The sequence below is a fragment of the Schistocerca nitens genome, chromosome 4, assembly GCF_023898315.1.
Source record: "Schistocerca nitens isolate TAMUIC-IGC-003100 chromosome 4, iqSchNite1.1, whole genome shotgun sequence".
Classification (NCBI taxonomy): Eukaryota; Metazoa; Arthropoda; class Insecta; order Orthoptera; family Acrididae; genus Schistocerca; species Schistocerca nitens.
Window position 1 is genome coordinate 856,528,303 of NC_064617.1, and position 21,288 is coordinate 856,549,590.

At 44.6% G+C, this 21,288-nt stretch overlaps 1 protein-coding gene across 1 annotated transcript in view; it reads right to left on the reverse strand.

Moving 5' to 3' along the window:
- The window catches only part of LOC126252617 (testis-specific serine/threonine-protein kinase 6-like), a 51,985-nt gene that overhangs the window by 18,873 nt on the left and 11,824 nt on the right, over positions 1-21,288 (reverse strand). Inside the window, exons 3-4 of the mRNA XM_049953519.1 lie at positions 20,714-20,965; positions 12,139-12,441 (exon numbers count right to left, since the gene is read on the reverse strand). Coding sequence (XP_049809476.1) covers positions 12,139-12,441; positions 20,714-20,965 — 555 coding nt within the window. The remainder of the gene's footprint in view (positions 1-12,138; positions 12,442-20,713; positions 20,966-21,288) is intronic.

A 21,288-nucleotide genomic window follows, 5' to 3' on the forward strand; every position in this document is an offset into this window, starting at 1 on the left:
TTGCTGCGACGATTTCTTTGTAAGATTCCAACAGCTTATTATGGTTTTTGTAGTCTAAGTGCTTTGCGTTATGAACAATTTCGTATTCTTGACACTTTGCAATGATCACATGGTGGCAGCCGCGCCACCAAATATACTTCGTCATTTTATAGCTTAATTACACTACAGCAAGCGAATCGAAAGGTAAACAACGGCCGTCGCTCTAGCTTTGATCAAAGATCTTTGCTAAAAGCTTACCTACTACACTGTCAAAGATATGACTACAGAGCTTTGATAAATATGTATCGCTGACGTCACGCAGACGTGCCTTCATGTCTGTATTTATCGTTGGCCACGGACGGCACCGGTGTCAACTTGATATACGGGCGCTTCAACGAACTTGTGACTAGTCAGCTTGTTCATCACAATTCGCGAACTCCCGGCTCCATCAGGGACAACGGGAAATCAATATTCAATTGAAAAAGTCTAAATTTTGTCGTGTGCTGTCAAGGACTTGCTTGCCTTTAAACACGCTGTCAAAAATTATCTAATTCGGCTGAAATAGTTAATCTCCCCGAGCCGGAGATGACTGCTGGCACTCGGTAAGACCTGCAGTGTCACATCACCACATCATGATTGACTGATATCGTTTGTTTCAGTTTGGGAAAAAGTTTTGGTGGCTGGACAGCACCTTCTGGGGTGGATAGCGCTGAAACACTGATCGCGTACATGTGTGCAATATGAGGAATCAGTCGAAGGGAAGGCAGAGCCATCAGCTATTCCGTCAGTGTGAGAGACGAGTCTAAATGTAGTGCTCGTGAATCACCTTTGGACTGTAGTTTGGAAACCTATGTCAACGCCTTAAAACTCTTCCAGTTTGATTACGTTGTAACTGTCTTTAATTTAAAATCAGCCAATGTGTGGCGTGTTATGCTATCTGCTGTAAGAATATGATACACACTGTGCAACGTCTACTTTCCTGTGAAAGGCCATGGATCACAACTTCTTAATATCAGTCTAGAACCTGGCACTGTTCTCGAAGTCATAGCAGAAAAAAGGAAATGTTTGGCATTGTACGAAAGCGTGCTAGAAAACAGTGTTTGAAACAACTAAACAGGACAATGGGAGTGTCTCATGCGATTTAGTATAGTCTGTAGGTATGATCATTCGCCAAGAGTATAGGTGATCAAACTTAAAGTGGCCTCTGTGGTGCCTGTATATTTAACAGGATCGTGCCATACAGGCAGCAGCGGGTGTAAATTCGGTGAGGTACTGGACATACCGTTAGCAATGATTGGATGGCTGCATGCTGCGCTATTCTGGGGAGCATTGTGAAATCTCTTTCTCCATGCTGGACCGCACCACAGCTATGCGTCATTGTGCTAGCATCGGTGCCATGTTAACTTTTAAATCGGATGAGCTTTTATGGTTTGTAATTTTCCTCTGTTGAGGGTAGAGAATAACGATGATAGCACGTTGGTGGTGATAGATTTGAATGGACGCAGATCTGCTTTGGGCTGTAGTATCTGTATCTAGTTTGGAGACGTAACACATTGCACGCATTTCCACAGTACAGTCAAAACACGGTCCTGTTGCAGTAACTCAAGTCGTTCTGTTTCTACATGCGTTACAGAAGGTGGTGGATATGTCTTTCTCAGACTTGTGTACAGTTCCGACTTAAATTGGAACAATCACATGCAGTAAGCTAAAGAAATGAGAGCAGTTGCAAGATGCATAGTGGGTGACTAAAACCACATTGGAATTTTACTGTAGCAGCTAGTTTGGGGGAAGGTAACTCATTTCGGGATATGACAGTGCCAGAAATATGACTGAGTAGTGGTTGCAATCATTAAACGAATTGTCTATAGGATCCAATGCAGTTATGTGCTTGAATGGAAAGACACGATTCGAAATCATGGACATCATTTCTAGCAAATAGCGTAACACTAGAGATCTGGGAAGCTAGTGTACATTTTCTTACGACCTCAATCGACACATTATCTACTACTACTGTTTGTGTTCTATAACTCAGGGGGTATATCGGTTAACCTCTGGTATGGTATGGTCTCTAGACAGAATGTGCTACAAATACTATAGAATTATCTAGATGGGGCCATGTGTGGGAGTCGCATATATCGCTTACATAACACGTTCCTTAGTGAATCACTTTCAGTTGTGGTTACTTTATCACGAGGTTGCATCGTGGGCTGATAATACACATTACTATGATCACCGTCACGGTATTCGTCCAGAAAAAAACAACCTCATTCAGAGGTAATGGTGCACCCCGATTCGTAAAGTGGGTATTGCTTTTAACATGGATACTTGTGTGAACCTGTAGAACCAAGATCGCTTGTGACAGTAACATGCAGTAGTTGTTGGGATCGGTTATTTTTTAACATCTGGCTGATTACGTCTTGCTTTGTAAGACACAGTCACTCTGCGGGGGTTGCTGCTAACCTCCTGTGCACTCTACTGGACAGGGGATGGCGGACAGTGTCTGTCTGCATTGATTGCATTATTTTGCGAGTGGTTCAAAATGGTTCAAATGGCTCTGAGCACTGTGGGACTTAACTTCTGAGGTCATCAGTCCCCAAGAACTTAGAACTACTTAAACCTAACTAACCTAAGGACATCACACACACCCATACCCGAGGCAGGATTCGAACCTACGACCGTAGCGGTCGCGCGGTTCTAGGCTGTAGCGCCTAGAACCGCTCGGCCACCTTGGCCGGCTTTGCGAGTGGTCCTGTAGGTTGTGCCATGCGCTATTTTGACAGTTTAGGAGTTGATTTCGTGTCTGCACAACTGTGTACTGCGTTATTTAGGAGCAGTTTGCATGTTTGTAATGAAATTATTTCGGAAAATTAGGAGTTGTTTGCGTGTCTGGAGAGCGTTATTTAGAAGTAGTTTTCAGGTCTGCAGACTGTGTATTGTGACCCAAAGCACATCAGGGTGAGTGTTTTGCGTCAGTGATAAATATACTCCATCCCTAAATAAAATGTTCTCCCCAGCAGTCCAGATCAGGCTGAGTCATTTTCGCGACGTTTTCCCTCTCCAGACCACCATCTTAGATTACATCACAATAGGGATGACAGCACACTCGGGTGGCAGTATTGTGTGTACTAGGTCAGTTGGAGTCCAGATCTTGTGGTGGAGACACTGCCTACAAAATAAAAACTTAGGTCCATCACAGGCAGAGTCGTTTTCACGCCCCCCCCCCCTCTGTGCCATCCTGGATTACGTCACAAAATGGACGACAGTGCTCTCTGGTGGTGACACTGTGTAGTACTAGGTCAGATGGAGTCTAGATTTCGTGGTGGAGACACTGCCTGCAAAATAAAAAGTTATGTCCATCATAGGCAGAATCGTTTTCCCGCCATTTCCTCCCACCATCTTGGATTACATCACGGAATGTACGACAGTGCTCTCTGGTGGTGGTACTTAGTACTAGGTCCAGATGTTGTGGTGAACACACTGTTTGACACCATCTTGGGTAACTGTACTTGCGTCATCACCTGACATCATGGCCGCCATCTTGGAAGACAGTGCCATCTGGCGGTGGCGCTGTGTACTAGGCCAACTGGAGTGTAGACCTCATGGCGAACACACTGGATGGTGGTGCTGTCTCTAATTGTTTAATAAAGACTGGTGCGTGATTTCGACAGTTGACGATTAGCAAGCATGTTTGGAGAGCCTTTTAGATGGATTATTATTTAGAAAATTTACGAGTTGTTTGGCTCTCTGGATGTAAATGTATTGCATTATTTATGAGTGGTTTGCATGTCTGTAGGTTGTGCAATGCATTATTTTTGACAGTTTACAATTAGCAAGTGTGTGTGTAGAGCATTATACATGGGTTATGTGTTCTGTATCACTGTGATAAATACACTCCATCCCTAAATAAATTACTCCAACATAAATAACGAAAACTCCTTCCTCTCTCTATCAGGCAGGGTGCAGGCTGAGTCTTTTCCCCACCAACCCCTAGGAAGAGGTGGCAGCTGGGTGACTGAGGTTAGTGGAGGTGAGCTTTGTTTCCCACAATTTTCTTAGGTTGGTAGCGAAAACCAAAGTGACCTTTCTTTACTGTCGAAATTCAAACTTGGTGCCAGTTCATAGGAAGAGGTGGTGGTCGGGTGGCTGAGGTTAGTCCAAGTATTCTTTCTTTCTCACCATTTTCTTAGCTTAGTAGTGATACCCGAATTGACCTTTGTTTACCCCTAAAATTCAAACTTGGGCCAGTTCATAGGAAGATGTGTCGGTCAGATGACTTAGGTTAGTGAAGGTAGCCCAAGTGACTTATCTTTCCGTGATTTTCTTAGTTTAGTATAGATAACTGTGGTGTGATGCATTATCCTGTTGGAATTTGACCTTCCCACCACATTTCTGAGGGAGGGGGTGTGGCACTTTCCAGCCAAAAGCCGCCATCTTGGATAATGGTACTTGCGTCATCATCTGACGTCATGGCCGCCATCTTGGATTACATACTGCGCTGTTGGTAAGTCTACATGCTGCCATCTTGGATGACGTCATCGCCGCCATCTTCGATACATCTGGCAACAATGGAAACTGGGGTGAGACCGCCCTAGCCACAATACTCAAGTGATGAAATTTGTAGTTAAATAGTTAAAGAAATGAATCTTTTTACAATGGTATTTCTGCAGATAGAGTTTGTCAAGCCACATCCCCATAAAGGAGATAAAACATCAGTAAAGATTTACCGACTCAGACCATTACTGCCGCTGCTTTTAGACATTCCAGAATGAGATTTTCACTCTGCAGTGGAATGTACGCTGATATGAAACTTCCTAGCTGACTGAAAATGCATGCCGGACCGAAACTCGAACTTGGGACAATTGCCTCAGGCGGGCAAGTGCTCTACCAACTGAGCAACTCAAGCACGAGCGACGACCTGTTCTCACTGATTTAATTCCTCCAGTACCTCGTCATCCGCCTTCCAAACTTCACAGACGTTCTTCTGCGAAACTTGCGGTACCCGAGTTCGAGTCTCGGTCCGCTTCACAGTTTTAATCTGTCACAAAGTTTCATAGAAGATGTGTGAGAAAAGTATTGAGACTGACAACACTCTGAGCGATCTGGCAACTCTGTGTTGTTCTGCTTGAGTAGACTGGTGTGTTCATCCCTTCCAGAGGCTCAGTCCGAGTTCCAGCTTCGTGTACAGTTATCATGTGATTTTCGAGAGGGCATAGCTGAAGTTGTATTTTTGCTGTGTGTTACGCAAATGGAACAGCAGCGTTTAGAGCAAAGTTATACCATCGCATTTTATGTTAAAATTGGGCATTCCAAGAGTAGAGTGTGACCTTTGAAAAGTTGAAACAGGCCTATGGGAAACATTTCATATCAAGAGTACAAGTTTTTAGCTGGCACAGATCGTTTTTGGAAGGACGAGAACACGTTGAAGATGAACCTCGTTCAGGGAGGCCTTTAACTTTAAGAACAGACTGAAATGTCGAACGTGTGCGTGTCTTGTGAGATCAGGCCGACATTTAACAGTAAGGATGATGAATGACCTGGTAACCTTAAACACCTTCACCATACATCAGATTTTGACTGACGTTTTGCAAATGCGAAAGGTTTATGCCAAAATGGTGCCGAAAAACCTCACAAATGAGCAGAAGGACAATCGAAGAAACGCGCGTGGTGACTTTCTTGAGAGGAATGCCAATGACTACGAACGGTTCTGTCATGTGATCACAGGTGATGCCTCGTGAACTTTCGAGAACAATTCTGAGACAAAGCGGCAAAGTGGCGAGTGGCACACAACATTTCGTCCACAAAAAAAACCTCGAACGAGAAAGTCAAAGATCAAAACAACGCCTATCTACATTTTTTATAGTCGTGGTATTGGGCATAAACAATTGGTTCCTCCAGGACAAACTGTCAACCAAGCGTTTTATAAAGATGTCCTCGAAAGGCGCAGGAAAAGGGGTGAGTGCAGTGACACCAGACACCGCAGACAAGTGGATGCCGCATCATGACAACGCCCCACGCGGCACGGCCACTTCCATCACGGAATGTTTGACCTCAAAAGGCATTCCTGTTGTTCCACAGCCCCCCCCCCCCCCCCCCCCTATTCACATGATCTGAAGCCTTGCGACGTTTTTCTTTTCCAGAAATTGGAAAATGTTTTAAAAGAACGTCGTATAGACTGCGAAGAACGTTCAAGAGAATGTGACTGACATGTTCAAGGCCATACCAGTTGAAATCTTTTCCTGCTGCTACCAGGAATGGGAACACTGTCTCGGCTAGTGTATGTTGCTGAAGGGAACTGCCTTGAAGGGGCAATACTGTTATTTGAAAAAATAAAATAAAAATTTTGTTCGATAAATAATCAGTCTCTTTACATGAATAAAATATTCACTCTGCAGTGGAGCTTGCTCTGATATGAATCTTCCTGGCAAATTGACTCTCTCTGCCGGACCGAGGCTCAAACTCGGGACCTTTGCCTTTCGCAGGCAAGTGCTCTGACAACCGAGCTACCGAAGCACGACTCAGGACCCATCCTCACAGCTTTGATTCTTTCAGTATCTAGTCTCCAACCTTCCAAACTTCACATAAGCTCTTCTGCAAACCTTGGAGAACTAGCACTCCTGGAAGAAAGGATATTGCGGAGACATGACTAAGACGCAGCCTGTGGGATATTTCTAGAATGAGATTTTCACTCTGCAGCGGAGTGTGCGCTGATATGAAACTTCCTGGCAGATTAAAACTGTGCTGGAGCGACATTCAAACTCGGGACCTTTGCCTTTCGCCGGTAAGTGATCAACCGTTTTTTTTTAAATTATCGGAACGACTTGGTACTGTCATGACACTTCAGTAGACCATAGTCAAATCATCATGTAATAAAAGCTGCAAATGGGAGAAAAAATTAATTATGATAAAAAAACGAGAACATAGGTGACAAACGACCACCAAGCTCACATGATATGTATCAACAATTATTATTGTATGCTTCTTGAGTAATTTTTAATTTTTGTGTTTTTATTTATCCGTGGTCTAGGGGTAGCGTCTTTGATTCATAATCAAAACGTCTTCGGTCCCGGGTTCGATCCCCGCCACTACCTAAATTTTGATAAATAATCAGCATTGGCGGCCGAAGACTTCCGGCATAAGAAGTCAGCCTCATTCTGCCAACGGCCTTGTCAAAGAGGGCGGAGGAGCGGATAGAGGTTCAGGGCACTCTCTTGTCCTAGGGGTGGGAAATTGCCCCTAAAGGCGGAAGAATCAGCAATGATCAACGACATGAGGATGCAGAAGGTAATGGAAACCATTGCATTAAAGACACGTAACGTGTATCCACAGGACATGTGGCCTGTAATTGAAGAAGTGTCATAATGATCTCTCCATTGGCAAAAGATTCCGGAATAGTCCCCCATTCGGATCTCCGGGAGGGGACTGCCAAGGGGGAGGTTACCATGAGAAAAAGATTGAATAATCAACGAAAGGATAACGTTCTACGAGTCGGGGCGTGGAATGTCAGAAGCTTGAACGTGGTAGGGAAACCAGAAAATCTGAAAAAGGAAATGCAAAGGCTCAATCTAGATATAGTAGGGGTCAGTGAAGTGAAGTGGAAGGAAGACAAGGATTTCTGGTCAGATGAGTATCGGGTAATATCAACAGCAGCAGAAAATGGTATAACAGGTGTAGGATTCGTTATGAATAAGAAGGTAGGGCAGAGGGTGTGTTACTGTGAACAGTTCAGTGACCGGGTTGTTTTAATCAGAATCGACAGCAGACCAACACCGACAACGATAGTTCAGGTATACATGCCGACGTCGCAAGCTGAAGATGAACAGCTAGACAAAGTGTATGAGGATATTGAAAGGGTAATGCAGTATGTAAAGGGGGACGAAAATCTAATAGTCATGGGCGACTAGAATGCAGTTGTAGGGGAAGGAGTAGAAGAAAAGGTTACAGGAGAATATAGGCTTGGGACAAGGAATGAAAGAGGAGAAAGACTAATTGAGTTCTGTAACAAGTTTCAGCTAGTAATAGCGAATACCCTGTTCAAGAATCACAAGAGGAGGTGGTATACTTGGAAAAGGCAGGGAGATACGGGAAGATTTCAATTAGATTACATCATGGTCAGACAGAGATTCCGAAATCAGGTACTGGATTGTAAGGCGTACCCAGGAGCAGATATAGAATCAGATCACAATATAGTAGTGATGAAGAGTAGGCTGAAGTTCAAGACATTAGTCAGGAAGAATCAATACGCAAAGAAGTGGGATACGGAAGAACTAAGGAATGACGAGATACGTTTGAAGTTCTCTAGCGCTATAGATACAGCAATAAGGAATAGCGCAGTAGGCAATACAGTTGAAGAGGAATGGACATCTCTAAAAAGGGCCATCACAGAAGTTGGGAAGGAAAACATAGGTACAAAGAAGGTAGCTGCGAAGAAACCATGGGTAACAGAAGAAATATTTCAGTTGATTGATGAAAGGAGGAAGTACAAACATGTTCCGGGAAAATCAGGAATACAGAAATACAAGTCGCTGAGGAATGAAATAAATAGGAAGTGCAGGGAAGCTAAGACGAAATGGCTGCAGGAAAAATGTGAAGACATCGAAAAAGATATGATTGTTGGAAGGACAGACTCAGCATACAGGAAAGTCAAAACAACCTTTGGTGACATTAAAAGCAACGGTGGTAACATTAAGAGTGCAACGTGAATTCCACTGTTAAATGCAGAGGAGAGAGCAGATAGGTGGAAAGAATACATTGAAAGCCTCTATGAGGGTGAAAATTTGCCTGATGTGATAGAAGAAGAAACAGGAGTCGATTTAGAAGAGATAGGGGATCCAGTATTAGAATCGGAATTTAAAAGAGCTTTGGAGGACTTACGGTCAAATAGGGCAGAAGGGATAGATAACATTCCATCAGAATTTCTAAAATCATTGGGGGAAGTGGCAACAAAACGACTATTCACGTTGGTGTGTAGAATATATGAGTCTGGCGATATACCATCTGACTTTCGGAAAAGCATCATCCACACAATTCCGAAGACGACAAGAGCTGACAAGTGCGAGAATTATCGCACAATCAGCTTAACAGCTCATGCATCGAAGCTGCTTACAAGAATAATATACAGAAGAATGGAAAAGAAAATTGAGAATGCGCTAGGTGACGATCAGTTTGGCTTTAGGAAAAGTAAAGGGACGAGAGAGGCAATTCTGACGTTACGGCTAATAATGGAAGCAAGACTAAAGAAAAATCAAGACACTTTCATAGGATTTGTCGACCTGGAAAAAGCGTTCGACAATATAAAATGGTGCAAGTTGTTCGAGATTCTGAAAAAAGTAGGGGTAAGCTATAGGGAGAGACGGGTCATATACAATATGTACAACAACCAAGAGGAAATAATAAGAGTGGACGATCAAGAACGAAGTGCTCGTATTAAGAAGGGTGTAAGACAAGGCTGTAGCCTTTCACCCCTACTCTTCAATCTGTACATCGAGGAAGCAATGATGGAAATAAAAGAAAGGTTCAGGAGTGGAATTAAAATACAAGGTGAAAGGATATCAATGATACGATTCGCTGATGACATTGCTATCCTGAGTGAAAGTGAAGAAGAATTAAATGATCTGCTGAACGGAATGAACAGTCTAATGAGTACACAGTATGGTTTGAGAGTAAATCGGAGAAAGACGAAGGTAATGAGAAGTAGAAGAAATGAGAACAGCGAGACACTTAACATCAGGATTGATGGTCACGAAGTCAATGAAGTTAAGGAATTCTGCTACCTAGGCAGTAAAATAACCAATGACGGATGGAGCAAGGAGGACATCAAAAGCAGACTCGCTATGGCAAAAAAGGCATTTCTGGCCAAGAGAAGTCTACTAATATCAAATGCCGGCCTTAATTTGAGGAAGAAATTTCTGAGGATGTACGTCTGGAGTACAGCATTGTATGGTAGTGAAACATGGACTGTGGGAAAACCGGAACAGAAGAGAATCGAAGCATTTGAGATGTGGTGCTATAGACGAATGTTGAAAATTAGGTGGACTGATAAGGTAAGGAATGAGGAGGTTCTACGCAGAATCGGAGAGGAAAGGAATATGTGGAAAACACTGATAAGGAGAAGGGACAGGATGATAGGACATCTGCTAAGACATGAGGGAATGACTTCCATGGTACTAGAGGGAGCTGTAGAGGGCAAAAACTGTAGAGGAAGACAGAGATTGGAATACGTCAAGCAAATAATTGAGGACGTAGGTTGCAAGTGCTACTCTGAGATGAAGAGGTTAGCACAGGAAAGGAATTCGTGGCGGGCCGCATCATACCAGTCAGTAGACTGATGACCAAAAAAAAAAAAAAAGTTTGTAATGGAATACAAAAGTAGAACGAAAATGTAACTATATTACATTCGAAATAGCAAGCTAAGAAAAATCCCAATTTGACTACAAGGATTGTAGACGCTCATGTGTATCTATACTTCATCTATACAAAAAATGGTTCAAATGGCTATGAGATCTATGGGACTTAATATCTGAGGTCATCAGTCCCCTAGAACTTAGAACTACTTAAACCTAACTAACCTAAGGACATCACACACATCCACGCCCGAGGCAGGATTCGAACCTGCGACCGTAGCAGTCGCGCGGTTCCGGACTAAAGCGCCTAGAACCGCTCGGCCACCGCGGCCGGCTCATCTATACACATTTTACAATAGAACTGGAGCGATGTGAGTCAATACACAAAACCAAACTAACAGGGAAATCAGGAAAGGACAAGGCGAAGCAAATCAGATGGGAACATACATAACAAAGAAACCACTTACCAGAAAAATTAAATTAACCGACACCTTGCCGACAGAAAACAAGATTAGACATGTTGGCGAAGAGGTCTCGATATAGAGGCATTGGCAAGCATGTCCAATAGGTAGTGAACATGTACTGCATGAAGTTCATGTGATCTTCCCCCTCGCACTCTAGAACACAATGAACGAAGTGTCCCAGCAACCACATAATGGTATGGGTTTCCGAACGTGGAAAGAAAGAAGAATCTGGGCGAAATATAATGCCTTTAGTGTACGCAGCCTCAGAAGATCGAGTAAGGAAGGCTAATTGTGTCCTGATCCAAGACCAGTTTGCCATATGACCGCCACAAGTAAAGCGATGTCGTATCGTATCTAGAGACGTACAATGACCACATAAATACCATTTGAGCTGCAGAAACACCACTCACGACCACTCCTCACAGCTTTAGTTCTGCCAGTATCTCGTCTCATACCTTCCAAATTTCACAGAAGCTGTCAGTCGTGCTTGGATAGCTCAGTCGGGCTGCCGGCACGGTATCTCAGCGTGTTCAGTCAGAGACCTGGTTGGTCTCTGTAATTAAAAAAAAAAATGAGTGAAAGAATCAAAACGAACTTCAATGAATGTCATGTGACGTCCCCTACAACCAAATACAACAAAAAAACGAACAAAATGCAAAAAAAGGTCGGTAGAACACTTGCCCACGAAAGACAAAGGTCCTGAGTTCGAGTCTCGGTCGGGCACACAGTTTTAATCTGCCGGGAAGTTTCAGTCTCTTTACTTTTATCATACACATAGTACTAGCGGACACTCTGGTGCAGAGTGAAAATTCATTCTAGGAACATCCACCAGCCCTTTGCTGAGCCGTGTCTCCACAATATTCTTTCTCCTGGACTGCTAGTCCGCTAAGCTATGTAGGAGAACTTCTGTGAAGTTTGGAAGGTAGGAGACGAGGCACTGGCAGAAGTACAGCTGTGAGGACGGGTCCTGAGTCGTGTTTGGGCAGATGGGTTGGTTAATTCGGGGGAGGGGACCAAACAGCGACGTCATCAGTCCCAACGGATGGGGAAAGGATGACGAAGGAAGTTGGCCGTGCCCTATCAAATGATTCACCCCGGTATTTTCCTGAAGCGATTTAGAGAAATCATGGAAAACCCAAATCAGGATGGCCGGACACGGGTTTGAACCGTCGTCGTCACGAATGCGATTCCAGTGTGCAAACCACTGCACCATGTCGCTCGGTTGCTTGGATAGAACAGTCAGTAGAGCCGTTGCCCGCGAAAGGCACAGGTCACTTTTTTAGACATCACCAGTAGGAAAGGATGAAGCCACCGCCCAAAAACCACAGTGGTGCTGGCTGGTACAGTAGACACACCTGGTCGATGGTGGGCCGGCCCGTGGTGACGGGCTCGAGCATCTGTGCGGCGAGCAGCTTGACGTGATCGCTGAGCAGCGGCACCACCTTGGAGCGGAAGCGCCAGTCGCGCGTCACCTGCTGCAGGTGCTGCTTCTTGGCGCTGGTCGTGTCGAAGGGCAGCGCCTTGTTGAGGATCACGAACAGCACCACGCCCAGCGACCACACGTCCGCCGCCTTGGGGTTGTACGGCTTGCCTTCGATGATCTCCGGCGGTGCGTACGCCAGCGAGCCGCAGTACGTAGTGCTGGGCATCAGAATGCCCTGTGCAGCAGAGGTGCGGTCCCGTCACAGTCTGCAGTAGCCCAGAATTCGTGAGGGCCGAGACTCCCTGGCTGGGGGGGCTCGCGGCCTACGTGAAAATTTATGCGTCGACGCTTCGTCACAGTCTGTGGGTGACAACGGATCTCGCATAAAGAACGCTACTTCTAAAATGCCCGCCATTTCTGTTCTAGTGAAATGGCAGCACTAAATGTTCGGTCGCTAGATTCGACCAAGTCTCTGGAGAGTCCAGCCCTTTCTGGAAGTATCTGCACCTGAACGAGAATGGCCCCCCATCCCCCAACAGCACTCAACAGTAGATTCGAAGCGGCCGGAGTCAGAACAGTGTGTGAAAGGACTCACAGTCGCTGCAGTTCTTAGCTTGTGGCCGCATCCACTGCAAAGCGCAAATATGTGTATCTTGACTCGTAAATATTAATCTGATTGTGAAAATATATATGCACTACTGGCCATTAAAATTGCTACACCAAGAAGAAATGCAGATGATAAACGGGTATTCATAGGACAAATATATTATACTAGAACTGACGTGATTACATTTTCACACAGCTGGGGTGCATAGATCCTGAGAAATCAGTAGGCAGAACAACCACCTCTGGCCGTAATAACGGCCTTGATACGCCTGGGCATTAAATCAAACAGAGCTTGGATGGCGTGTACAGGTACAGCTGCCCATGCAGCTTCAACACGATACCACAGTTCTTCAAGAGTAGTGACTGGCATATTGTGAAGAGCCAGTTGCTCGGCCACCATTGACCAGACGTTTTCAGTTGGTGAGAGATCTGGAGAATGTGCTGGAGAGGGCAGCAGTCGAACATGTTCTGTATCAAGAAAGGCCCGTACAGAACCTGCAGCATGTGGTAGTGCATTATCCTGCTGAAATGCAGGGTTTCGCAGGGATCGAATGACGGTTAGAGCTACAGGTCGTAACACATCTGAAATGTAACGTCCACTGTTCAAAGTGCTGTCAATGCGACAAGAGGTGACCGGGACGTGTAACCAATGACACCCCATACCATCACTCCGGGTGATACGCCAGTATGGAGGTGAATACCCGGTTCCAATGTGCGTTCACCGCGATGCCGCCAAACACGGATGCGACCATCGTGATGCTGTAAACAGAACCTGGATTCATCCGAAAAAATGACATTTTGCCATTCGTGCACCCAGTTTCGTCGTGGAGTACACCATCGCAGGCGCTTCTGTCTGTGATGCAGCGTCAAGGGTAACCGCAGCCGTGGTCTCCGAACTGATAGTCCATGCTGCTGCAATCGTCGTCGAACTGTTCGAGCAGATGGTGGTTGTCTTGCAAACGTCCCCATCTGTTGACTCAGGGATCGAGACGTGGCTGCACGATCCGTTACAGCCATGCGGATAAGATGCCTGTCATCTCGACTGCTAGTGATACGAGGCCGTTGGGATCCAGCACGGCGTTCCGTATTACCCTCCGGAACCCACCGATTCCATATTCTGCTAACAGTCATTGGATCTCGACCAACGCGGGCAGCAATGCCGCGACACGGTAAGTCGCAATCGCAATTGGCTACAATCCGACCTTTATCAAAGTCGGAAACGTGATGGTACGCATTTCTCCTCCTTACACGAGGCATCACAACAACGTTTCACTAGACAACGCCGGTCAACTGCTGTTAGTGTATGAGAAATCGGTTAGAAACTTTCCTCATGTCAGCACGTTGTAGGTGTCGCTACCGGCGCCAACCTTGTGTGAATGGTCTGAAAAGCTAATCATTTGCATATCACAACATCTTCTTCCTGTCGGTTAAATTTCGCATCTATTGCACGTCGTCTTCGTGGTGTAGCAATTTTAATGGCCAGTAGTGTATGTAAGGTTCCAGTTTCACAGAGCTATGACAGTTGTCAATGATACATCACGCGAAAGTTATATTCCTCCTTTGGTTTTGCGCACCAGTGTACTACAAAAGTGGTAAATGTTGTACACAGACTGTTCGACAACTACGTGGAATGTTTGGTAAACGTAATGCACCTAACATGTCAGCTGTGCTGAGACTGACTGCTAAACCTGTGAAAACAAGTTCGATTTTTGGTCCTCGGGGAGTACTCGAATTGGTCGTTATGCAGGAAACATCGCCATCGTGAGTGATGAAGTTGCTGCAAGTCCGGTGAAATATATGATTCGCAGCTTTGGGTCTGGAAAACACAACTGACGAGAGAAGTGAAACTAAATGATCACATAAAGCGCTTGAGATCTTTACCACTGGATGCACTTTTGTGAGGCAATAGGTCGCGAGAAAAAACATTCCTAAAATGGCCTGACCTCACCCCGGTTCCGACCAAAACATCACTTCTTTTTTTGGTTTCCGCTTCAAAGGAAGAATGGGCTGTTACTCCTCCATAGCCAATCAGAACCCCCATTACAAGTGCCTTAACCATAGTTCAAGCCATCATGAAGACGAAGGGTGGACACACGTTACAGTGAAGTACATTAATTGTATCTGGAGACACGGAAGTGAAGATGGCTATATGATGCTACTATTTCCAAGAAACGAAGAAAGACGCTGACAGCGGGCTGTGAAAGTTAATTGGAAAGACGCGAATTGTAAAGTTTACCTGTGGATGCCGACAACGCTGTGGTCGAGCGGTTATAGGCGCTTCAGTCCGGAACCGCGCTGCTGCTACGGTCACAGGTTCGAATCCTGCCTCTGGCATGGATGTGTGTGATATCCTTAGGTTAGTTAGATTTAAGTAGTTCTAAGTTCTAGGGGACTGATGACCTCAGATGTTAAGTCGCATACTGCTTAGAGCCATTTGAACCATTTTGATACCTTCAAATTATTCTTTCCTGTGAAGTACTTACATCGTGGCCTGATATGCCATAGCTAACAAATTAGTCTTTCCTGTGAAGTATGTACATTGTGGTGTGATACGCCACAACTAATTTCTAATCAATAACATTTCGTTCTATCTGCCACTATTCAGGGCATTGTTAGTGTTGTGGTACAGAAGTTGTATACCATCAGCACAAGAGTAAAAATGAAAATCAATATTTTTACTAAAAGACAGTTAACATACCGTAATTTTCGAGACTCACACCCATCGCTAAAAGTATTCATACAATAGATAACACATTTTATATCATGGGTAACTCATGCTATATTTCAGCGTATGTGTACTGGCGCACTGGCTAAGAATCCAAAGTTCTTAGATTCAGTCCATGCTGAGATCCATTATTTTCTAGGTATTTATCACTTCCTTAATCTGTGGCCATGATTTATTGTTGAGAAAAATTTAATAGACTGCATGCGAGGAATGTCTATTATAGTAGATCCAATGTAGTATTTTCCTAATGTATATAACGTCGATAATCGTTTACCTGTTGTTCATTATTTTTACCATGTCAGTGTAGCAAGTACAAATATTTCGTTTCCGAAAATCAGCTACTTTAAAACTGTTTCTGTCTTACACAAGTAACGCGTAAGGCGAACTGTAGATTGCGGTTTATTGGTAAAATCCTGAAGCGATGCAGTCCTTCAACAAAGGAAATAGCTTACAATACGTTAGTTCGTCCAGTCTTGGAGTATTGTTCGTCTGTATGGGACCCTTACCAGTTGGGTCTGATTCAAGAAATTGAGAAGGTCCAAAGAAGAGCGGCAAGATTCGTGACTGGTACATTTAGCCATCGCGAGAGCGTTACAAATCTCATAGAAAGTTTGAAGTGGGACACACTTGCAGATAGACGGCGCGCTAAATAGAAGGGGCTGCTCACTAGATTCCGAAATCCTATCTTCACCGCGGATGTAGAGCATATATTATTACCACCAACGTTTAAATCGCGTAATGATCACCGTTCAAAGATAAGGGAACTAAGAGCCCGTACTGAGGCGTTCGGACAGTCGTTTTTCCCTCGTGCGATCCGCGAGTGGTACAGCGGGGGGAAAATATGACTTTGGCGCGAATTGTGCCCTCCGCCACGCACCGCTTAGTGGCTAGCGTAGTATATATGTAGATGTAGATTTTTTTATGAGATAGCGTCTCTGAATGTCAGTACAGAACTACTTTTGTGTTCCACAAAATAATATACGAGTATTGGTGCAGCCACCTAAAAGATTCAGACACCTTCCCTCGTAACGCAACAAGCATAGGAAAGCGCGTCAAGCCACAATATTCGGTTGGGATTTCAACAGGGAGGGGCCACTAACATTGCAGCTACTACGGCCTCGCTACCGAGCCGATTGCTACACACCGTATGAGCTGGGCGGTCTGAAATGCCAATGTAGCAAAATGACGTCATAGGAGAGAGGTACTGTCATTATGGCGACCGTGCACGGTTCAGTGAGAAAGCGTAAGTCAGTCGCACGACTAACTGTTCAATACACTGACACTGCAAGACACACCAGCCATAACCCCTGAAGTGTAAAGTTGGAACATCACTCGGCATTCTGGGAAGCTGGCCAGACGGGAAAAGGATGTGAAGTGATGTAACTGTTCCCTCACCGTAAGATAAGGAATGAGAGCCAGTCCTCTATCGGTCATCTACGGTACAAATACGTACTTTCTGGACAGCCACGCATGAAAATACGGTTTTTCGAAGGGTCATATCTCGGATTCTATTGATGAAACAGATAAGGGGTCAAGTGTTTTGGATAACCCATTTCTTAGCGACTGTTTGTATAACTATCGGAAGAGTGCGTGTTCAAAATTAAATAATGCATACTTCCTCCAACCCAGGCAAACTTGGCGAATTGGTTGTTTCTTTTCATTAGGTGTGCTCTAGAGTGGAAATAAGATGGCTTACAAAAGCACCGATTGTTGATGGACGGTTCCTGAGAAAACCCGAAAAAATCATGATTTTTGGGTACGGAAAGTACCAGTTGTGATGGCCACTTTTACAATTTCTATTCATAGCAGAACATCGCAATTTTTACCACTTGCTCAAAGGCTAACATTCTCGCGGAACTGCGATACGTTTTTCGATATCATTACCCGTTGCCAACATTGAGAGATTCAGAGTTGCCGCACTTATGAAGAAAACCGCAAAAAACGGATATAAGAAGTTTTGCAACGTTAGTCGCAATTGTCTAGATAACTAATGGTAGCAAACGGCTCAGATTTTAACGGTACATTCTTTAGATATTCAACAGAAACGCCATTCTCTCCTTTTCGAAAATCTGTATCAGTTATCAAGATACACCCGAAAAATCTTGATTTTTGAGTACCAAAAGTGCTAATTGTGGGGATGACCAACTCTATAATTTTTATTCGTAGCAAATCGTCCAAATTTTGATCATATGTTGTTAAGATGATGCTATCGCAGAATCGCGAAACATTTTTTGATATCATTATCCGTAACCGAGACCCGAGGGCCAAAGTTATCGTATGTACGCACTTTGACAATACGCACGTAACATCCGGTCTAATGCGTTAACATAGTTTCAACTTACGTATTGAAGAAATGGCAGTGGTTCTGGTGTCATCAAAATGGTTCCGAGGTCACTTAACCATGTTTCGAGATAGCATTTTTTCGCCAATAAAACTTTATTATGCGCTGTCTCTACAATGGGCATTTGGTACCTATGTAAATAGGCCCAAATTGGTACTACAGTGACAATAAATTGGCTAAAAACGGACTTAACATGCCTGAAAATAACTTAAAATGACTTTCAAAACTTAGGTAACATTGGAAAGACTGGAAATGCACCAATATATTTGTATTAACATTTTTACTCTTTTATGACAGAAAGCATTATCAGGGCCTTTTCGATGAATTGCGATCGATGAACGAAGTCTCCAGGAAAGATGTAAAGAAAACAATTTTGTCTTAACCTTATATTGTGCACATTTATTTGTTGTTTATATGTGTCAAAGTATATAAATGTGTCGACGTACGTAAATTAACTGTCAAACCTTCACTGACTTACAGAAGTTGTTTCATATAAGAACCACACATTGCTGTAACGGGGAAAAGAATGGAACCAGCTCAAAATGCCCTTGTTGGAACACAAAAAGGCGAATATGCTCCTCTTTAAAATACTTACAGAAAAGCGTGGAACCAGCTGCTTCAATCCGCATTCCGCCTTCCTTACTAAAAATTGTGACATTCTTACATATTCGCACTTTTTTGTTCTGAAAAAAAGTACCAGAGAGTGAGAGTGAGGTTGGGAAAGAAAGGAGACGGTGACAGTGGGAGAGAAAGAGAGAGGAAACAGTCATGGTGGCAGAGAAAAAGTGGCAGTGAAAGAGAAATGGAAGACGATAGCGTTGGGAGACAAGAGAGAGGAGGTACTGACCATTAGTGAGAGACAGGGGCAATAAAAGAGAAAGAGAGATGGATGAGACTAGCAGTGGGAGCAAAAGAATGGACAAGGACAGTGGGAGTAAGACAGAGAGACAATGAAAGTTATAGAGAAGGTGACAGTGGTAAGGTAGAGTGGGAAAATGGGATGAAGACAATGGCAGTGGGAGAGACAGATAGTAGAAAGTACAAATAGAAGAGAAAGGAAACAGTAGGAGAGAGACATACGAGTATATAGACAGTGGCAGTGAAAAGGAGGTGCTGAGTATGAAAGCTTCACTACAAAGTGAGATTGGGGAAAATGATTTAGAATACCTTCGCATGCCAAAATTTTTGGTAAGGAAGGCGGAATGAGCATTGCACCCGTTGGTTCTCAAATTTTCTGTCAGAGTCTTTTAACGAGGAACATTTTCGCCCCATTTGTGCTTCGACAGGAGCGTTTTTCAGCTGGTAAATTTTGCTAATTCCCAATGGAAGTATCCCAATCTGCGTTGAACCATCCTTGTGGAGGACCGATGTCTATCTAACACCTGCTCATCCATCTGTCTGCCAGCTACTATGAACAGCAAGTCACATATTGAGGACTTTGATGGTATTAGCCACAGCACTCCCCATCCGTGTCGTGGGAAGGACTTAGGCACCTTCGATCAGGGGGTCACTTTAAAGCCTTACAACAATTTCTGCTGCCTAAGGGGGTCTGGTTCCCATCTGAGGAGGTGCAGCTGTACCTCTGTCATCACGGGGGTGCACAGTCTTGGATTGCTCACATCCCGCTCCCGTATAGAAACTCTACTACCGATGGCTGCCTTTCATGTGTGCAGTCTACAGCGTGATCGTGCATGTCCTGGTCACTTGTTTCCGAAGCTATTAGCGACCCTGGATAGTGGTTCAAATGGCTCTGAGCACTATGGGACTTGACTACTGTGGTCATGAGTCCCCTAGAACTTAGAACTACTTAAACCTAACTAACCTAAGGACATCACACACATCCATGCCCGAGGCAGGATTCGAACCTGCGACCGTAGCAGTCGCGCGGTTCCGGACTGCGCGCCTAGAACCGCTAGACCACCGCGGCCGGCCTGGATAGTGCGGTCGACTCTGCATGTTAGTTGTGCATGGCTAGCGGCTTGATGATGTCACTCGAACAGACACGACTGACTCTCTCGTTACCTGTGGCTGTGAGCCACGAACCAGTCAGCACATGCTTAGTGGGCACCTTCCAGTGCCCATTGCTTGGAACGCCACCGCATCATTTTGTTGGTTGATTGGTTGATTTAGGGGGGAGACCAATTAGAGAGATCATTGATCCCATCGGATTAGGGAAGTAAATCGGCCATGCCCTTTCAAAGGAACCATCCTGGCATTTGCCTGAAGCGATTTAGGTTCAAATGGCTCCAAGCACTATAGGACTTAACATCTGAGGTCATCAGTCCCCTATAGAACTACTTAAACCTAACTAACTTAAGGACATCACACACATCCATGCCGGAGGCAGGATTTGAAACTGCGACCGTAGCAGCAGCGTGTGGTTCTCGACTGAAGCGCCTAGAACCGCTCGGCCACAGCGACCTGCTGAAGCGATTTGGGAAAACCACAGAAAACCTAAATTGGGATGGCCAGAAACGGATTTGAACTTTCGTCCTCCCGAATGGGAATCCAGTGTGCTAACCACTGCACCACATCGGTAGATGCATCATTTTGTGTACTGTTGAACAATGAATATTTTGTTCTGTAATAGTGTTTTACTAAAGCCTCTCGGGCGCCAGACAGGAATCAGCCCATTCCACATTGCCCCACTGCACCCTGCAACAGTAGATGTCACAACGCCGGCCTCTTCAATTTTCTGGTTGATGTAAAGGCACTGACCTTCAAATCCTACAAGTGGTGGGGTATTCTAGGGTGAGATCAGCACCGTTGCTAGCCTCCCTCAACCCTCACAAAACATTTGGAAACAACAGGTAGCTATCTCGACTTCACTCTTACGTTTGAGTTCACGACTCTGCGCGCGAATCCAAAGTCCGCCAGCTTGGCATTGTAGTTCATGCTGATGAGGATGTTCTCGCACTTGAGGTCGCGGTGAGCCACGTCCATCTCGTGCAGGTACTGCACGGCCAGCGACACCTGCCGGATCCAGATGCGAGCCTGCTCCTCAGACACGGCACCATTCTTCAGCACGTAGTCCAACAAGTCGCCACGCTCCACAAACCGCATAAAGATGTAGTATTTGGCACGACGCTGAAACACCAGTTTGAGCGCATCACATGTAGGCCACGAAGTACACTGAAATCACCGAATAGTTTGCATAGTTGCATTTATTTTAATTTGCATTGTCTCTCAGAATGTGGGAGGGAAATAAAACGAAACTTCATTGATTGAGAGAATGTGATGTTATTTCAGTGATGTTATGCCACAGGGTAGAAAAGGGACAGCCAAGCCAACAACAGGACAACATAATTTCACCATGTCACTGGCATGAAGCATCGGCAGAGGCTGACAAGAAGTTACAGAACTGTAAATCTGAATGAATAAGTATTAACTTCCTAACTATGTTTTATTGG